The sequence below is a fragment of the Diprion similis genome, chromosome 13 (assembly GCF_021155765.1).
Source record: "Diprion similis isolate iyDipSimi1 chromosome 13, iyDipSimi1.1, whole genome shotgun sequence".
NCBI lineage: Eukaryota > Metazoa > Arthropoda > Insecta > Hymenoptera > Diprionidae > Diprion > Diprion similis.
The window spans coordinates 5,876,763-5,897,290 of NC_060117.1; the positions used below are offsets into that span (position 1 = coordinate 5,876,763).

A 20,528-nucleotide genomic window follows, 5' to 3' on the forward strand; every position below is an offset into this window, starting at 1 on the left:
AGAAAGTATCGGTAGCTTCAACAGAGTCTTGGCCACAAACTAGTAACTCTGTCCACAAGTTGGTGAAGTGAATTTGAACACGTTATACGTGAAACTTTATCAGAAAACAGATTGGCATTTGACTGTTTGAAAGTATTAATCATTTTCCGATTTTCTTCGTTTCTTAGTACGTGCGCTGTCAGAGTCATGTGGACTAGGAGTTATGTGACTTCTTTTTCGCTGCGGTTTTGCAGACGAATCACCAAAATCGCTACTACTGTTAGCAGCTGTTCTTGTTTCTCTTCTAAACGGTCCCTCGCCAGTGACTTGTACTAATATCTGTCGAAAGAAAAAATAAAGCACTAAATCAATGATCTTAAGTTTCCAGGCTTCAAATAAAAATGATTCATGGCGTGGGTTAATCCCGTGCCAAATCCAAGTCAGGGATACATGCACAGATATACTGCCGTGCTAAGTGTTATGGCTGACTGCCAGGCATTAGTCTGTCGAATATTTGTCAGTCGTAAAGATAAGTTATTTTTTTATTTTTGAACCCAGGAAAGCTTTTGCAAGATAGTTTTGTAAACTGAATATTTACATCCGGACTTAAAATCACCGTTGATTGGAATACTGTGCGACGTGCACTGAGTGAGTTTACGTTTTTAAAAAATTAGTCTTCTTTCGAATCGATAGAATCGTAAAGTTGTGAATAAATACAAAGATATCTTTTTATTCTAAGTATTTTTCCTGTTCACGGATAGCATAAGACGGTAGCTCATGCTATTAAATACTTCAGAAAGTTATGAATTAGTCTACATTAAACTTTACAATATCGTAACATTATCTGAAATTTTTCCCCCCCAACAAAATGGCGAATATTTGAAATTGAAATTTGACTTTTCATTCGATGTTGACAATCTATTTATTAAAAAAAAAGACTGGACAGTTTAAAAAAATTTGGTATTGCAGAAAAGAAGATAAACTATCCCAGAATAATATCTCAAGATTTAAAATAAGTCGGTTGAGCCGTTTTAGAGATATCTTGGGCATCGGAAAACATCTCGCTAACTGAAATGGTTGACATTATTGTCAATAACAATGCATCCTGTTAATAAATTGTAATGAAAAATTTTTGTAAACGCACCTGCATGTGTTGCAAGCATTCTTCTTGCATGGAAACAGCCATTTTGTAGACAAATGTATCCTGTTTGTTGTACATAATGGCGTTTTGGAACATCAGCATAACATCTCGCTGAAAATGCATTGTAGACCTGATCGTTCCGTTGTCAATGTTCTTTTTAATGGTGGACAAATCCATGGGACGAAAAATAACCGAATGATAACCCGGCGCTTGATCTTCCGTAATGGGCCTCAGAAATACAGACGCATATTTGTGTGTAACGAGTCTATTAAATACCAGCATAACAGCTTTTTTCCAAGCACGATAATCGGCGCCTTCCCCGCTTCCTTCGTTCTCTGGTTCACTGTCTATCGTAACAACTGGCCTTTTGGAATACGTTTTCATAGTGCGACCACCGCTCAATTTACTCAACGAAGATTCTTCCTCGTCAAGGTCTCCATCATCTGTGATTCCCGTAACCGGCTCTTTTTTTATATCCGATTCAGGTTCCAAGGATTCTTTCATTTCTGGTTTATCCTCTGGCATTTCGCTGTCTTTTGCCACCTCGTCTTTCTTCTCCGTAACAGATTCTGCCTCAATTTCAACTTTAACTTTGGTTTGTTTTTCTGCTTCCACAATTTTCTCAATAACTGTTTCGTCCACCTCCTCTTTCAAAGTTGGCTCCTCGGTCTTCGTCGGTTCTGGAACGTCTGCGGCTTCTTCTTTTACAACGACCACCGCTTCCGGTATGGCAGAAGGATTTGCATCAGTCCCACATGTGTCCCCTACTTTCATCTCCGTGTCGCCAACTTGATGAACTATCGCGTCGATAGAATCTTTAAAGATCTCCTTCTTGTCGTCTTCCTTTTCAGTTTCTTCCGAAACATTGTCTTTGGACTCAGTTGTCGATTCGTCCATGACGATTGGCACATTCTCTGTAACTTTTACCACCACATCAGGTTCCTCCTCGGTTGAAACGGTAGATTCCTCAGGACACGACTCAAAAGTGTCCACTATGTCTAATACCGGTTCTTGAGGCGATGTTTTGTCCTTGTTTTGCGAACCTTGCGAGCTTTCGTCATCTTCTAAAATCAAACTAATGTCCTGAGACTTCTCCGCTTCCTCTGCGCTAGCGCCGTCGTTTGTAGTTTCGGACGATACGCTGGCAGGTGCTGCTTCAGCTGATTTGTCTTGTGGGTCTCCGGTTATCTCAGCAAGATCCATTTCCAGTTGATCTAGTTGCGGTTCTTGCTTAATCTCCGGTTCCTGAACAGGCTCTTTCTCGTCGCTTGTACTGTCACTTGTTGTTTCCTTATCAACCTCGACGAGGTCAGTTTCCTCCTTTACCACGTCTTCAGTCACCTCTGGTGTGGCGCTCTTCTCCGTATTCCGGTCTTCCGACCCTTTGGTATCCGCCGGCGTGTTTTCGTTGTTTTCAGACTCTTTACATTCGCTTTTGGGACTCAATTCCACTTCTTCAGTAGTATCTTCTCTTTCGTAAGGAGAATTCTGAAGTTCCTCTGGTAACGATTCGTTATCCATGTTTTCCTCGTCCGCATCTCCAGCTTCAGATTTGGCTTTCTCCTCGACCTTCGGCGACTCGCAAGTGACCATTATTTTCGACTCCGTAGACTCTACAGCTACAGTTCCAATAATTTCCGCGATATTTGACGTGCTCGAATCGATCTCTTCTATTGCTATTTCACTCTCAGGTGAATCCGACAATGATACCGGCTCATCGACGTTCCGAGGTTCTGGGCGAGGTTTTGGGCGAGGTTCAGGACGCTCTGGGACAGTTTCTTGGACCGCTTGTGCAGTCAACGTTTCCACAACGGCAGTCGCTGGTGGGGTTTCGTTCGTTCTTGGACTTGAAGTGATCTCCTCTTTGATCAGCTCCTCAATATCTCCAATGATTTCGTTTATTTCATCTTTGTCAATAACATCGGCCATTATATCCTTGCCAATAACTTCGTCTATATGGTCTATTATCTGTACCATACTCTCCGTTACCGGGATATTCTGAGACACCGGTACCGTAGTCGGAGGATTTATTGCTTGCAGAACACTTTCAGATGTCATGGGTGCGTTGGTCGGTAGAGGAGAATGAATTTCGGGAGGCATACTAGGCTGCGTTATAATCGCAGACGACGATTGCAAGTTTGGTAACGGTCCTCGCTGTGGATTCGCCGGCAATTCCAAGAGCATCGAAAGTGTCGGCGCCCCAGCCGAAGGTCTTTCGGATGGCGCGTTTGCTATCGCGGTGGAGACCAACTGCTGCAATTGGGAAGAAACGTTTTGTGCTAAACCACGATCTAACTGGGAACTCGGGACCTTTGGACTCGAAACTAAGAGGCTGGCTATGGTAGGGGAGCTAGCTTTTGTCGGCGTTGGTGGTGTTTGTACTTGAGTCGTTGGGCTGGTGGACTTTAATAAGCTTGTCAGTAGAGGCGATCTGCCGCCTCGTTTCTTTTCATCCTCGTCGTTATTCGATGAATCTAATACAGAAGCATCGTTATTATCCGTCGTACCGTCTCCCGCCTTTCGTGGGATAGGCGCTGACTGCGTTACCATAGATTCTTGCTTTTGCTGTCGTTTCGTCAGCCATGCGGCGTACGCTCTAACTTTTTGCTCCTGTTCCCGTTCTTCTTGCTCTATGACTTGCCACATTTTTTGCAGCTTGTCGTCGGATAAAGGGCCACATTTCAAAAGGTTTACTTCAGCTTTAAGCTGCTGATATTCGTCTCTTTGAAAGGCGAGAATTTGCTTCAGTTCCGCAATTCTTTCCTGTGTTAATCGATTTACTATAGATTCAGCTTGCGTTTCTCCGCTTTCTCTTTTTTTCCTTTTCGGAGTATCCGCCGTTTCCAATAAATGCGAATATTGAACGGCACAGGACTTTTGTGAGAACCAGTCAGGCGGTCGCAACGCTTCTTTTTCAGCAAACGGCTCCAAAGATTCAGACACGGCTTTCCAATTCTGAACATTCTCCCCAGAATTCAATACACTTGCGGCCAAGCACAGTTGCTCTCTGGTGCTCCATGTATCGTACGGAACACGTTTTACTTTCATCCCTATAATTGTAATAATTTATTATTAGTCAAGGAATAATCATCTCTAAAGACTTCGATGCAAGACTAGCAACAATCCTTAAAATTAAAATTAAAAATTATTGGTATGCAAAATTTAGAGATTTAAAAATTTTGTTTCTAAAGCATATGCGAGTGAAAAACTGAAGATAAATGGTTGTCTGTAACTACATCTGAACCTAAGAAATATGAAGATTATCGAAATATCAGTCCAATTGGAATTACAGTCAGAAATAGAACAACGATAAAATCGTATCACATTGGCTTTTGTCAACCGATTCGAATGATATTGTGGTTATGTTTTTAATGCACAATTGAAATCGGTTTCACGTGAAAATTTCCATTTGTAAATTTAGTAGAAATGATTTCGAGGAGAGAAATACTAGGATCAATCAGTGTTTCGTGACAGATAAAACCGTGAAATCGCTGTGCACAGTCGAATAATAAATCTCAGTTTGTATACTCTAACCTATAAACTGTGCGGAAATGAAACAAGCAAATATTAGTGAATGTACACAGTCTAGGCGATAACTTACTGTCCTGTGCAGATGCCATTCTGCTACTAATTGTTTTTACACATGTATTAATCGATTCACCGTGTTTGTTGTTTACTAATGTTTTTAAACAAAGCGTACCGCAATTCTTGTTATTCCGTTTTATACACTTTTCACTTTCCACAATCCGCCGGGAAATGCAATATAACCATACAGAATACAGTCCAGTATGAAGTTGCGCAGATTGATGCGCAAGAGTTCCGTAAAACAGAGAGAGAAAGAGCTAAGCGTTAAATTCATAGTGAGAAAGAGATACAAGATCACTGATGGATTTTCGCAGATTTTGGAACACTGTAGGTGATACCCAGATATTTTCAGAACAAAAAAAGCACTAGATTTAGTTTAATTGTTCAGTAGTGGCAACGTAGAAGCTGTTTTCAACTATGCATGCCCTTCACGCTTGTTTCGGAACGCAACCTTGGATGCGTTCCGAAACTAGCTAGCAGCGCAAAAAAATCCCTAGGAGAGAGACAGAGCTAGTGACAAACTCGACAGCGCAAAAGAGATAAAAGATTGTTGTCAGCACCGGGAGCCAATTTCGGAACGCACCTCATAGATCGTTATACAGCTGGGTGTGTTATTTTGACAAGTATGACAAAAGTCCATTTAAAAACTATGCAGTGTTGATTTACAAAATATTGTACGCTTGAATAAGGAAATATAAGAAAGAGAGATTTAAGCGAAAACTTCCTTTTTGCATTAAAATTTAATCAGTCATCCTTGATTTTGAAAAAGGAATACAACATCTTGACGTCTTTACTGGGTGAGTGGAAGTACAATATCCCGAAATTCTAACCTCTAACCTCAAAAATGGGTATTTAATGTTTATCAAGTAAACATAATCGATTATCAGCCTCTTTGACACACGTATATGCTTTACGTAGCTAAGCAAAGCCTGTGACGTACAATTCACAGAATTGTAATGAAATGTAAATAGCATAGATAGGTATAGAAGCCATGAACTGAAAAGAATGTAAATAGACAGATGACTCATTATTGCGTATCTTTTTTCGTTGCAGACGATGTAAAGCCGTCGAAATGGGCAAGGCAATTCTATTTGTTTATCTCATCTCAAATTTTCTAATTGTCGCACGATGCAGCGACATAACATCAACGGTATATGGAAAAATTTTGGACAAAATGCCAGCAGCGTTTGGCGATTTTAATTCTGACGAATTGACCGATGTATTTGTGATCGACACGGATGGTAAATCCGTTGAAATTATGCTGGCAGCTGAGCAAGAGCCTCTCCTTAGCCCTGGAGCGCACTTAAAATGCACCTTTAATGCTTCAGTGACGAGCGTTGTGCCTGGAGATTTTGACGGAGATGCATTTATGGATGTTTTCGTAACAACGATCAAGAACGGTCTGACCTATGGACACGTTTTGTGGGGTGGAAATGGGCAGTTGAATTGTACACCCGAGTCTAATCCAGTAATTGTGATGTTTGGACAGCCGTTAGCCATCGATTACAACCAAGACATGATTATCGATTTGTTCGGACTCGATGAAAATAAAACAAGAACATTTTGGATTTTCAATAAGAATAGAACTTCGCCGGAAATTGTAAAAATGCATTCTAAAAATGGAGATGACTTTCCACTTATAAGAATACCACATTCAAACGCGTTTCTAGATTGGGACGGCGATTTTATGCCAGATTTATTTATAACGACTGAAAAGGAGTTTGAAATTTGGCTGGGAAGAGACGAGAACTTCACTTACTACGACAGCATCAGCTTACCGCCTAGTTTAACTTTTGTCGGTCAATCTTTATTCTTGGACGTTGAACTCACTGGCAAAATGAACCTGATTCTACCCGCATGTTACGATGCCGCGTGCAAGAATAGCACTATTATGATATACTCAAACGGGTGGCACAATTTACAAATAGATTTCAAAGATCCGGACAACGTTGACTGGGGTTTCTATAAATCCGATGGGCATCGTTATTCGGATACAATAACTCTGAGAGGCGGCGATTTCAACATGGATGGTTACCCGGATTTACTGGCAACTTTAACGGTCACCTCGGAAAGTGTACCCAGAACATTCTTGCTGGAGAACGTACCTTGCACAAACTGCAAAGACTTTGGTAGAAAATTTGCTGTCCAATGGACGGCTCTGAATCCCTTAAACAACAGAACAGTTATGGCAGTTTTCTATGATTTTTATCAAGACGGAATATTGGACGTAATTTTAGTAGAGCAAGAGGGACATGAATACCGAACTCTGGCTTTCAAAAACAGCTTGGATTACGATGCTAATTTTGTTAAAGTTATGGTTTTGACAGGGTTGTCGAACAGGCTGTATCCAATCACTCCTGGAACACTTGGCAGGAAGAAACGAACCTATGGAACAAATCTGCCAGGTCCGTCGATCGCTTATAAAACCACAACACAGGATGGAAACATGCGCATGGCAGTAGCGGCACAACTACCGCAGAGCGCACACTTTTCCCTAAATTTGCCATACTCGACGTTTGGATTGGGTCGCACGCCCAATTTCATCGATACCCTTACAATAGGGTTGAGCGGGAAGTCCCGAGAATGGACACAAATTATTCCCAATTCCCAGATGGTCGTGATTCCGACACCGCTCTCCGATCCTCCCAGATGGAAAGCCCAGTTGTTTGTAACGCCCAGTAAACTTATTCTGTTGAGCGTTGCTGCGTTGACTGCGACTTGCGGTTTGATTATTGCCATAATTTTTGGACTGTATTGGAAAGAAAGAAGAGAGGATAAGATTGAAAAACTTCAGGAAGCACACAGATTCCATTTCGATGCTATGTAGCAAGCTTTTATCGCAGTTAATTCAGCCTAAGTTCTCACTAAAATATATATTTCTAATTTAAAACATACCTTATTCTGTAGAATGGAATTATACGTGTAACTAAATCAATTTCAAGTTTCCTTCTTATGAGACGGATGCAAAAACAAGGGTATTGAAAATATGAGGAAGCCGAGTATGAGCAAGAAACTTCTTTAGAAAGAAGGCATCTTATCCAAAATTTCGATTTTACATGACTGATACTGTAAAGTCTATCAAAAGCTGTTTGTGTTTTTGGTAACTAATGCATGTTGAACCGTGATACGAAATTTTTTCATACTTTTTTGAAGTGTTATTTGTAGTCATTTATCTTGATCATTAACTCATTTATAATATGTTCGCAAGGATGATAGTTGAAATATGTTTCTTTCAACAGAAAAATGTACATAAATATACATGTAACATAGTCAAGAATTATAATAAATTTATTTTATTCCTTTCATAAAGATAAATGAAAATTATGATTACTGCAAGTTTCTAGCTATTTTGTTATAGATAATCTTAAATATTTGCAATCAATTCTAAAAGTGAACAGTTTAGCCATTAGCTTCATTTTGATTTTAATCATACGTCCAAATTACGGAGATAAAAAATTTAACTTCGATATTCCCTATTCCATAATGTAATTGAAAACATAATAATTAAGAGTTGTTCAAATTTTGTTGACAGTTGAAAAAATGCGAAATGAATCACACATGATCGTACTGAATTTCTAAATATGACCAGGGATTGTATATTAAAAAAAAAAAAAAAAAAAAAAATGTTTTTATTTAAATGTAAGAAAAAACATCATGAGAAAGAATAAATTGAACAACAATAGAATTAAAGATTTATTGACTTATTATTTTATACCTTAACTATAATTGTATATTCATAAATAATATGCATACGCACGTACATTAAATATATATATGCAGAGAAGCACATACATACTCACACACACACACACACACACACAAGTCCACACGCAGGTATACCTAAACAACACAAGACATTATCCTATTACACATAACTAGATTATTGCACGTTCATATATAAGAAATATATCATTACTGGAGTGTCAAGAATATGAATCGTAAATAAAGCCAACCAGCTATTGACAGCGATCGTTCTTCACAGCTGGATTTAAATCTGCAAAATACGAGTGTGCCATCGCCTCGTCAGCAGATAAACGTAATGCCGGATTACAAACTAATAATCTCTGAAAAAGAAACAGTTATTGTAAATTGAGTTACTCATAACTTGATCAGTGGGATCGGATTAACAGTACCTGCAGCAAATCTTTGCCTCTAGAGTTTAACTTTGGCGCAAATTGGGGTAATCCACCTAATGTTGGATACGGAGGGAACGATTTATAGTCAGGCAACGTAGTCAATCCGGGCCATGTTTCTTCGGTCGGAGTGCCCAGCATTTTAAAGATTCGTTTTAACTGATCTTCAACATCTGATCCCGGAAATAGTGGTCTGCCAGCATTTGCTAATTCTGTGCGATAATGATTCGTGGATTCATTATTCGGCAATTGATCAACAACTTGTTCGATACCATATCAAACGATACAAAGCTCGTCGTAGTTTAAAATATTCGACAATGTTTCAACAGTAGATCCATTTTAGCAAGAATTTTTTATAAGATTAATCGAGTCCACTATTAGGACGTCAAGTTGAAAATTATTTATTCAAGTTGATCATCGGTATGATCTACACAAATTTTTGCCAACGAGTAACAACGTACCAGCAAATATACACCCTGCACTCCACATATCAATGGATGTCGTGTACAATTTTGCTCCAAACAAGACGTCTGGTGGACGGTACCACAAAGTTACTACTTCTGCAGAGTAACATTTTACTGGTATTCCAAACGCTCTGGCCAATCCAAAATCGGCTAATTTCAGCTCTCCGTTCTAAGGTATTAAGGAACATTAACATGGAACATAAGCATGAGAAATGACTAGCTTTATGAGCACCAACTCGTCGTACCTTGTTAATGAGCAAATTCTGTGGCTTAAGGTCCCTGTGAAGAACATTGTGGCTGTGGCAAAACGCCAGTCCACGCAATAACTGGTACCTAAACGTGACAAGACTCTGTTTAAGGGGGTGGTAAGGGTTTACACTGCAGAAAAATCAATTTTTTCTTTTTTTGTCTCATCTTATTGTTGAACATTCCAAGAATATATTCTCAAAATTTTAAGTCGATCTGAGCAAAACTCTTGAAGGGGTGGTAAGGGTTTGAGCGTAAAAAAAAAAAACTTTTTTTGTGAATTTTTTTTTGAAATTATGGATTGAGCAAATTTATTGAAACCTTTTGTACATTATTAAGCATACTTTTAACAATATTCTGTAATTTTTTCATGTAGAAATATTGCAAAACAAGCCGGTGACAGAGCTTTTTTTCTTCACTTTTTTAGTTCAATAAACTTTAAACGCGTTTTTCTCAAAACTACTTTTTCAAAGTCCGTGTTCACTGCCATTTACAAACTACTTGACCAATTCATTTCAAACTTGGTAGACATTTTCTACATATAAAATACCTCCATTAACGTTTAATTGAAATTTTTTTTTGAACATTAAGGGGGTTTCCCACCCACAAAATGGCGGAATTTTTCGTGGAAAATAGCAGTTTACACTTTAAATAGCCACGAAAAATTTATAAATGAAAAAAAAAATAATCGTAGAACGTTGTGGGGAGGATTTAATAATACTTTGACTAAATTTTAATGGTTTTTGAATTCAGATAATTCCCGACCGAGATATAGTGAACACCGCAAATGGTTTTTCTTCTAAGACGTTCTGGGGCAAGCTCTGTCACCGACTTGTTTTGCAATATTTCTGCATGAAAAAATTACCGAATAATGTTAAAAGTATGCTTAATAATGTACAAAAGGTTTCAATAAATTTGTTTAATCCATACTTTCAAAAAAAATTCACAAAAAAAATGTTTTTTTTACGCTGAAACCCTTACCCCCCCCCCCCCCCTTAAAGGGAGATTTGTTGGGACGAAGTGTTTTTTTTCTAGTGACACGACAATACTTCCATTATAACTGGATTTAGACAAATACTTACCACGCTTGTGCTCAGCCAAACTGTCAAATTTTGAATTGACTGTCTATCCCATTTCTTAAGTTGGGTGATCGAAGGGTTTTAAGATTTTAGCATACATCCTTACGGAAAATCGACCAGTTGTCAAAAATATTTTTATAAAGGGATGAAAAAATTCCCAACATTTTGACACACATTTATTAAATTAACGCGATGACTAAATGTCGATTACGGTCAGAAAGGACGCGTCTCCAAAAATTTATAGCACACGTCTTAAAAACTGCAGACGCTGTGATATTACATCACTCAAGCATTTTCAAATTCTTCTAGTTTTTATCTCTTACGATGTAACGAAATATCCTAAAACGGACCAAATTTAAAAATGAATTAACTTACAGAAATGACTTGACGACATCCAAGTCAATCTCTCCATTGAGACTGTCGAAGTACTTCTTAAGATCTTGATCGCAATGCTCAAAGACTAGAGTCAGTTTCTTATCACTATGAAGAACGTCGTAAAGACGAACGATATTCTTGTGTTTCAACTCTTTGAGGAGGCAAATCTCTCGTAGGGCAGAGGATGGAACACCCTAAAAAAAGATTCGAATGAAATTGAATAAGCTTTTAAACAGCTTGAATAGAGTTCGAAATAATTGGTCAGTTTGCGTTCACTTACTTCATCATCTTCATCCAATCGGACTTTTTTCAGGGCTACGATTTCGTGCGTTTCACGGTTCTTCGCTTTAAATACGGTACCGTATGTTCCTGTATTAGATATAAGCAAACCATTAATATAAAAGTTACACCGGCCAAGAGCAGTTCGATACTCTCAGTATCTGACAATGAGATTATGTTTCATTTGTTTCTACTGATCGTAAACTGATTGTTAGTTTTAAAAGTTGACAAATCGATTTTTCACATGCGTAAAATTAGTATCAAGTTCCAAATCGTACCTTCCCCGATTTTTTCTAGCTTCTCATATTTTTGCATATTTTAACTGCCTGTGTCAACGCGTTTGACGGCGTATTTATGGTTTTTTTTTTTTTTTCGTCTAATCCTAATTCTCTCTCATGGCACCGGGATGGTTTACGGTTAGCGCTGCACACAGGTGGAGGATTTGTGAAAATACTTAGGATGCGTTCCGAAATCAACTGCCGGTGTTATAAGCAAACTCCTTATCTCTTTTGCACTACCAAGTTCGAGAGTAACTCTCTCTCTCTCTGTTTTTAGCGCTGCGAGCTAGCTTTGGAACGCACTTTTCAACTGGCCGATCAACAAAATAGCTGCATTGATTGCATTTTCCCTAAGATTTCGACTTTGCTGTTAGTTGAAAACTAGGGAAAAAATCTCGTAACCAGAAGATGTCAAACAATTCATCTCGCTATTCGAACGATTCGAACTATCTCTCGATAAAACATGTATATACAATAATATTAAACCTTAATCAAAAGCTGATACTATTTTACGAAATCCTAGCACCATAAAATCCATAATGTACTAAAATTGACTAATAATATTATTTGCGAACATGGAGTATAGAGCCGTATTCATAATTACAAGCAATGCGAATCACGCCATATAATCTTGGAAATAAAACAGAGACTTTAACTCGGCAATATCGAGTGTTGTCTTATCAGTAATCTAAAATATTAACGTTACATTATAAAGACGTTATCTTTTATATCGTAACTCTAATCGTAGAGCTTCCCAAGCCGTAACTCGAATCGTATCATTCTGAGGGTGCGTTCTGAAATTATATGGCAGGGCTAAAAATTCCCTAGGACAGAGGCAGAACGAATCATGATCTCGAGAGTGCAAAAGAGATAAAAGATCGTTGTTTGAGAACTGGGGAAATTATTCGCAGTGCAGTTAGTTGAAAACGGCATAACTGGTTGATCGTTGGGCCAATCGAATGCACGCTTCGCAAGTGGACACACAGAATTACATGCGCCGAGGGGTTTTCAACGTGTGACACGATTGACGCACGGTAGAACGGAGGGATCGGATCGAACCATTGAGCACGAAGCAGGTTTAAAATAAAAATGGCGATGGCAACAACTCAGGTGAAGGGCAGTGGGTGGCCAAGAAGAGCAAGTAATAGCTCCTTTGAAGGAAAAGTGGTCACAAATCAATCAGTAACCATCAACAGAACGGTCAACTTGTAAGTGAACATCTAAATGTGTCTATCGAACCTTAATTAATCGTTAAAAACACTTCCACCTCAGCTCGGTGCAAAACGGACATGGCCGGCTTGTCGACGACGCTAATGATACTTACTTTGAGAAAATCTAATTAACCTGTGAAAACGTCAGGATTCTAACGCCGTTTCAATCGCCAAGCAAATATCTCAATTATTAACGTTTATTACGCTCTCTTTCTCCCTAGAAATGATCGTCTTCCTCAGTCACTACTCGTTGATTGTATAGGGAGCGTCACGCTGTGTTGCTCGATTTAGATACCTATATATCGCTGTTAATTCTTTTCTCTAAGAGAGTCTTCAATATTGGCTGCATTGTAAACACTTCCGCCAATACACCGAACCCTGATTACCTTAAGATGATTAATAGATGATACACTCGTTTCCAGATAATTCCCATCAAGTACTCGTTCGAAATGTCCGTGCCATAATTCATTAGAATCAATTACATGACAAATATCCTTGAGTATAAATTAGATCTGATTAAGAATTGATCGTGTCAGTTGGTCAGAAATATTATTTCTAAGCACGTACCAAGAGCACGGAAATAATCGCAGAAAATTATTTCTCACAATTTATTGTGCTGTGCAATATCTAATTATCTTATCAATATTTGCGTTCACCTCTTACGTTACTTTTTAGGAACTCGAAGTAATTTTGTTGATGAAAAATTTTGGACTTTAAAGTATTTCTCTTTTGCAATTCGATAGTAAGTCAGCTTACAGTGATTATTTAGCTTTAAATGTTTCAGAATTCCTTGGTGAAATTATTATTGTTTAGATACTCAGCTGCAAAACGTTTGCCGGACATTTCAAACGGTTAAACAATTAACGCCATAAAAGTTTCCTTTAACGTCAGTCGTATTGTAATACACATAATTTTTTCCTCGAGCTTCCTTCGAAACTGTTTTGTATTTCAAATACCATTGGAGAAAAGAAATGAAGAATGTTCAAATGAATTACAAATATTTTCTCTCTGCTCAGAAAATTTTTTCCCACTTGCCAAATAACTTTGGTTTTCACAATCGTTGTTATTCGACTAGCTATATTTGCTTGTAATATGGTTAAAAAATTAAAATAGAAGGCAACGATTAGTGTTATTTTGTTGTCAAAAGTAGACTACGTTTATGGATCTTAAATTTCGATGTAATACCATTATAAAATTCAAATCTAACGATAGCGTTTTGTTTATAGGAATTTGCAAACTCAATCTTTGATATTCATTTCTTAAGGAGGGGGTAAGGGTTTCAGCGTGAAAAAAAACACTTTTTTTGTGAATTTTTTTTTGAAAGTATGGATTAAACAAATTTATTGAAACCTTTTGTACGTTATTACGCATACTTTTAACAATATTCGGTAATTTTTTCATGCAGAAATATTGCAAAACAAGCCGGTGACAGAGCTTGCCCCAGAACGTCTTAGAAAAAAAACCATTTGCGGTTTTCACTATATCTCGGTCGGAAATTATCTGAAGTCAAAATCCATTAAAATTTAGTCAAAGTATTATCAAATCCTCCCCCCTACGTTCTACGATTATTTTTTTTTTTCATTTAAAAATATTTCGTGGCTATCTAAAGTGTAAACTGCTATTTTCCACGAAAAATTCCAACCATTTTGTGGGTGGGAAACACCCTTAATGTTAAAAAAAAAATTTTGACTAAACGTTGGGGGGAGGTATTTTATATGTAGAAAATGTGTACCAAGTTTGGAACGAATCGGTCAAGTAGTTTGTAAATGGCAGTGAACACGGACTTTGAAAAAGTAGTTTTGAGAAAAACGCGTTTAAAGTTTATTGAGCTAAAAAAGTGAAGAAAAAAAGCTCTGTCACCGGCTTGTTTTGCAATATTTCTACATGAAAGAATTACAGAATATTGTTGAAAGTATGCTTAATAATGTACAAAAGGTTTCAATAAATTTGCTCAATCCATACTTTCAAAAAAAATTCACAAAAAAAGTGTTTTTTTTTTTACGCTGAAACCCTTACCCCCCCCTTAAAAATTTTGCCCGACCCAGAAAAAATCTGATTGAAGTAAAATAATTTTTTTTCCCTAATCTGATATATTATCATCAATTTTCCCACATTTTTTCATCATTAGGACCTAAACAAAAGTACAATACGATAAGAAATCACTTGTTAAACGACTTTCGTAATTCAATTATTACGATGTATGTATTCATTTACATTTATCTAAGCAGTTTTAAGCGACATTAGTTTAAGAGTAAGTCTTTTCAAACTTGTCGCTAGATTTTGCGTAGCATTTTTATGTAATATTGCAATAACCGAGCGGATTTATTTACATTAATAATCATTGTAACTGGTAGAACTTAACTAAGTCACAACAATAATATGCAAATTCTTGATATTTATGTACCGCATTGACAGTGATTATTAATTAATTGTAAGCTGAAACGTTGACAATTACTTTTTAAAAAACAATAACCAATTTGCGATTAAAATTTCAAACAACAATGACTGTAGGGATGTTTGTATAAAGGATGTACGTGAAATGAATTTATATTCATTATTCATTTTATATTGTCAGAGGCTTTGTCATTTCAGTATGAAATTCAGTGCATTTCTTTGTTTGTGAATAATCCAAAAAAAAAAAAAAAAAAAAAAAAAAAAAAAAAAAAAAAAAAAAAAAAAAAAAAAACACAATTATATCATCGAATGTAATATGTATGAATCGATATAATTTTGCATCAATTTTTCATCCACGCAATGTGATTAGAAAAGTTTTGCGATTACAGAGAGCTGGATTAGAATTTAATTTATATATGAAACACCTAAATACTCGAAAATATATTTAACATCGATTTTTAATAAATTGCTTTCAATTGATATTGAATTTTATACAAACTACCATTTGCAATGGTAATCTGAAATATAATAACGCTGCAATTGTTCCTTGAATAAGGAATTAAAAAATTATTACGATGAGAATCGTAATTGGTTTTATATGTGGAATATTTATCGTCAGATTTCAGGATATTCGAATTACATGTAAACTAATTGCATTTTTCTTCTTTTTTTTTTTTACTCACTAACTAGCGATTTATCACGGCACTCTGTTACATCATCCAACAACCTAATGCATCGACTGCATATTTTGATTGTAAAATTTGTATAATAGCTTATCAAAGTTCAGTGTACGCTTTACATGAAACTATAACCGAATTATAATGTTACTAAAATAATGTTGTATATTTTTTTTTAATGCTTTTTTTTTTAGAAACAGCAAATTTCCGAATATCAACTCGAGTAAAAATATAATCGCAAGTAATAACTATCGATCTGGTTTATTCTCTGCATTAAGCTACTACTGTAAATGCAAAAATGTCTCTCACAGTCGTCTCTCGATTTATTCTCGTATCGTTAATCAGGTGCTTTTAAATTTTATTTGCTCATCTTTTTCATGCACATTTTATTTATTATCCGTGTCTGAGGCTTCTCATCAATCGATGGTGTAAGAAAATAATTTGTAATGAAATTTTATCATAACAAGCGAACGAATTGTTATCGAAAAGAATAGTAAACTCAATTGTGTATAGAATTTTTCAGTTAGAGAGTTAAACAAACACTCGTTGTTAGTTGTGATAAATAACAACTTATAATTACTTATAATTTTTATCAATGAATTACGTATATTTCCTCTTCTGTGTTATATAAATAATTATTTTAAGTTGTATACTCATCTTGTGAAACATTTCCAGTGTATCTATCCATCAGTCTTTCTCAAAGCGTGATCTTTTAGCCTTGTTATATTGGGGTTTTTTTTTTTTTTTTGTTTTTTTTTTTATTATCCTTTTTAAACTTTTACAGTAATTTAAAGAACTTTGAATAATTGCTGTAGCAACCATGTGCGGTGATGGGATGTTGACTTTTTGAAATGATATTCGAACTTTCGAACGCTGTTAGAATTTGAGTTGTTGATTTTTTTTTTGTTTTTTGTTTTTTTTTTTTTATCTATAAAAAGTTGATATCCCTGATCCTACATTCTCGTAATTTTTATTTGAGATATTCTGCTCACTCGGATCAATTAATTAATGGCCAAACATATTTTTTATCAAAAAAGAATTTGAGGAATACTGGTAAATTGTTGTTTATATAATTTTAATCGATTGTAATTAAAATATAACAAGTGTTGGGGAAAATGTCTGGAAGAAAAAAATTCGTTAACATTCATATTACTTGATGTTTTGAGTATAAATTAAATAAACCACGAATACCTGTGTTGCTGATAAACATTTTGCTTATCTCACATCAAAATACTGTTCTTCAAATTGAAATTTATACGGAAATTTTAAAATACTTTAGTTATTCTTCTCCTGCAAGCGATAAATAAATTTCATTGTACCGAGAAGATTTTAATTATGCTAGTTTATCTGTTTAGAAAAAATTACATTCGCCTTGTGTTAATCAGTTTATTTATAATGGAACTTCGGTAACTATATCTTAACTATAAAGAGAGAATTTTTTCAGTCAACAAAATGAAGTGAATTAGAAAAATGACAATGAAATTCTGTATTTGGCATAAAAATCCTCAGTTTTTTAAGCGAAGTTGATTGGTAAAAAGGAATATTATTACACTCTGTAGACTTTCATTTTTTGCTTGATACGAAAAACACTGTTGAATAATTGAGAATGCGGATTATATTTACTGTCTACTACTTTACATTAATCGAATCTGTTTGATAAAGAATTGAACCCTTGAAAATGAGGGTATGAATAAAAATTTCTCAGAGCTGCGTTATTTAGATTTATCATTATATTATCGAAGTCACAGATTATTCTCAAAGAAGCATGCTTTGAGAACAAAGAGAAATATGATTGAAATTTTTGCTACAGATCAGTCTTAGAACAGACACGAAAAGTCTTTTGAAAGACTTTGATAAAAAAAAAAAAGAATCCCCAACACTTTGTACTCGATGCATAAAATAAAATTTGTAAAAGAATTGAAATTTCATGTAAATCAAATATACTGTGAATATCTCTGTAAGTTTCTTACTTCCAGTATATCCAAGAATGCATAGTTCAAGATGTTGGAACTAGGTACTTACTTAATAGTTACAATATCCAGATAAAAAATAATCCTAATCAAAGAAATACAACTCATTTATCATAGATATCCTTTGACAAACTATACATTTGGAACGAAAGAGCCACTATTTGAGAAAGACCCGTCAGTACCAGCCAGGTTTCAACGAATGAGGGATGAATTTGACAAAATTGGAATGCGACGTAGCGTCGAAGGTGTCCTCTTAGTACACGAGCATGGCTTGCCTCACGTACTGCTCCTCCAGCTCGGTACAACATTTTTCAAATTGTAAGCATTCTGTTTTCTTAATTATATATTCAACTTTTTCAATTATCAGATCCAATAAACAAAAATCATATTATGCAAATTACAGATGTCCAAAAAAATAATATTTACAGAAAATTTAACAACGTAATTTTTATTTTTTGTGTTCGCAGACCAGGTGGCGAGTTGAATGCAGGAGAAGACGAGGTAGAGGGCCTGAAACGGCTCCTCACTGAGGTAACAGTTAGCGCAGCGCCTTAAGCTGCCCTCCCGGGCAGCTAGGAGCAGCACTTTGATTTGTTAGACTGTATTACTGATTTGATGAGCCCTCTGTAATAAATCCTATGACTCTGTAAAAACCTGTTTGTAGAATCGATGTAACCGGGCCTGTAGCTCAATTAGTTTCATTTCGTAAACTGCGTTATATTGTTGGATAATGGTTTCTCTCAATGTGCTGCATGCCCGGACACTTTCATGTCAGTAGAAGTAAACCGAATGAAAAAATTGTATATACACTGGTTAGCTAAGAACATTGTTAAGTGTATCTAAATCATTCACTTTTTAATCCAGGTCTCAACGTTATTGTAGATAAGACGGAAGATTTCAAGACTGTAATTATTTCTCCTATTTCGTTTAGTACAAAAAGAAAAGAAAAGAAAGAAAGATGAAAAACTACCTCTAGTGGTTACAACTAAAATTCTGTCGAAGAACAGAGAGAAAGAGATATTAAGTTATATACGCTTGTTACTTTGTTATTTTTAATTTGTTGTGCATTAGCTTTATTTCTATATATTCACTAGTATGCGGTTTATTTTGTGACTTTGGAATGTTAAAAAAAAAGATAACTGTATAAAACGGTAATTATTTTTGTTTACACTTATGATGTGATGTGAATGACACGATTGTAAGTAGGTTCTTTTTCGTAAAATTAAATTATCTATGTCACTCGAGTATATTTTATAAGTAATAAGAGACGTATTTTTTAATGGGTTGAATGTTGATTGATGCCACATTGTCATGATGTTGTACGAAATATGAAGAATTCACAATTGTTTTGTAACCATGTTCTTAGTGAACTAAAACGAAGAAGAATGTATTTAATCTTGGGTATTTGAACTATCGGTACTAACTTGGCATTAATGAAGGTGAAATCATTTGCAGACTCTTGGACGGCAAGATGGAGTTAAACAAGAATGGGTAATCGAGGATACGATTGGTAATTGGTGGCGACCTAACTTCGAACCACCGCAATATCCTTACGTACCTCCACACATTACCAAACCCAAAGAGCACAAACGACTTTTCTTAGTCCAATTACAGGAAAAAGGTATTTTTACTTTATCTATACTCTAGACGTATCGATTGTTTACGTTCAAAGGAACTGAAACTCCTATTTTCTGGATAAGAACTTTATATTTTTTCGACAAAAAATTAATAATTTTCATGTTATTCATAATTTTCAGCTCTATTCGCTGTACCCAAGAATTACAAGTTAGTTGCAGCACCCTTGTTTGAACTGTATGACAATTCGCAAGGATATGGACCAATAATTTCATCCCTCCCACAGTCACTCTGCAGGTACATAATAATTTTATGAATTACCAAAAGCTTGAGATTTAAAATGCTAGGAATTGTAATTAAAATAACGCAGCAACGCCCTGATTCATGAAAGTATAAAATAATCTTAATTTTGCAATGTTGAGATGTTTCTTCGATATTGGTAACATTTTAATACGGTATTGAAACAATAACGATTTTATGTATTTCAGATTCAATTTCATTTACATGTGAACGTCACCGCACGACAGCTGTAACATTGGCTGGATTTTAATTAAGTTAACAAGAATAATAATGATAATGAAGTTATGTATGTATGTGATGATGAATGCAAGTTTATTGAAAGGTCTGAGTTCTCTGTATAGTACGACGTGCCCAACATTAAATCATTTTTGTAAGTAATACTTATACTATTGTTTTTTCTTCGTAATCGTACCACCTTCAACGTTATACGAATGTTGTCATAATGAAAACCAAAAGTAATGATTAAAAGTGTAGATCCGTCACTAATTCGTGTTTAAGTTTTATGTTACGAACTAATAAAAAATGAGTCGGTAACTGTAAGTGTGAGAAACCACAATTATTAAAGTCGTACTCATCACATTTTTCAAGTTGAAATACGCGCGTAAACAGCTAACGTAATATGGCTGCAACCAAAATTTTTGTTGTATATACCTTTGACATAAGACCTCTGTTGAAAAATAAGCCATTCCCGTATCCCGAATTCCCTGATGTTTGAGAACCCGCGGTTCGATTTCTTTATCCGTCTTTACCGACTGCGTTCAGTGCGTTCCATTTTGAATATTATCAGACGCGATACAAAAAAAAAGACATAACAGCCGTATTCTACATGCGATTCTGCACGA

The 20,528-nt window shown here is 35.8% G+C and overlaps 4 protein-coding genes across 4 annotated transcripts; 2 read left to right on the plus strand and 2 right to left on the minus strand.

Annotated features, from left to right (window-relative positions):
- Window positions 1-11: 11 nt before the first annotated feature.
- Window positions 12-4,836, minus strand: LOC124413981 (bromodomain-containing protein 8-like). The gene is made up of 3 exons (XM_046894814.1): window positions 4,722-4,836; window positions 1,124-4,170; window positions 12-318 (listed from the first exon to the last, which is right to left on the minus strand). The coding sequence occupies exons 1-3, from the start codon at window positions 4,738-4,740 to the stop codon at window positions 136-138; spliced, it is 3,249 nt and encodes a 1,082-aa protein (XP_046750770.1). The 5' UTR covers window positions 4,741-4,836; the 3' UTR covers window positions 12-135.
- Window positions 4,837-5,313: 477 nt separating this feature from the next.
- Window positions 5,314-7,714, plus strand: LOC124413987 (T-cell immunomodulatory protein). The gene is made up of 2 exons (XM_046894822.1): window positions 5,314-5,502; window positions 5,759-7,714. The coding sequence occupies exon 2, from the start codon at window positions 5,778-5,780 to the stop codon at window positions 7,530-7,532; it is 1,755 nt and encodes a 584-aa protein (XP_046750778.1). The 5' UTR covers window positions 5,314-5,502; window positions 5,759-5,777; the 3' UTR covers window positions 7,533-7,714.
- Window positions 7,715-8,405: 691 nt separating this feature from the next.
- Window positions 8,406-11,730, minus strand: LOC124414095 (cyclin-dependent-like kinase 5). The gene is made up of 7 exons (XM_046895008.1): window positions 11,560-11,730; window positions 11,283-11,371; window positions 11,003-11,196; window positions 9,548-9,635; window positions 9,300-9,471; window positions 8,839-9,050; window positions 8,406-8,769 (listed from the first exon to the last, which is right to left on the minus strand). Exons 1-7 carry the CDS (start codon window positions 11,594-11,596, stop codon window positions 8,662-8,664), a joined length of 900 nt encoding a protein of 299 aa, XP_046750964.1. The 5' UTR covers window positions 11,597-11,730; the 3' UTR covers window positions 8,406-8,661.
- Window positions 11,731-12,579: 849 nt separating this feature from the next.
- LOC124413905 (cleavage and polyadenylation specificity factor subunit 5) lies at window positions 12,580-20,064 on the plus strand. Its single transcript, XM_046894705.1, has 6 exons — window positions 12,580-12,767; window positions 17,929-18,129; window positions 18,279-18,342; window positions 19,267-19,432; window positions 19,569-19,683; window positions 19,875-20,064. Exons 1-6 carry the CDS (start codon window positions 12,649-12,651, stop codon window positions 19,894-19,896), a joined length of 687 nt encoding a protein of 228 aa, XP_046750661.1. The 5' UTR covers window positions 12,580-12,648; the 3' UTR covers window positions 19,897-20,064.
- The last annotated feature ends 464 nt before the right edge of the window (window positions 20,065-20,528 follow it).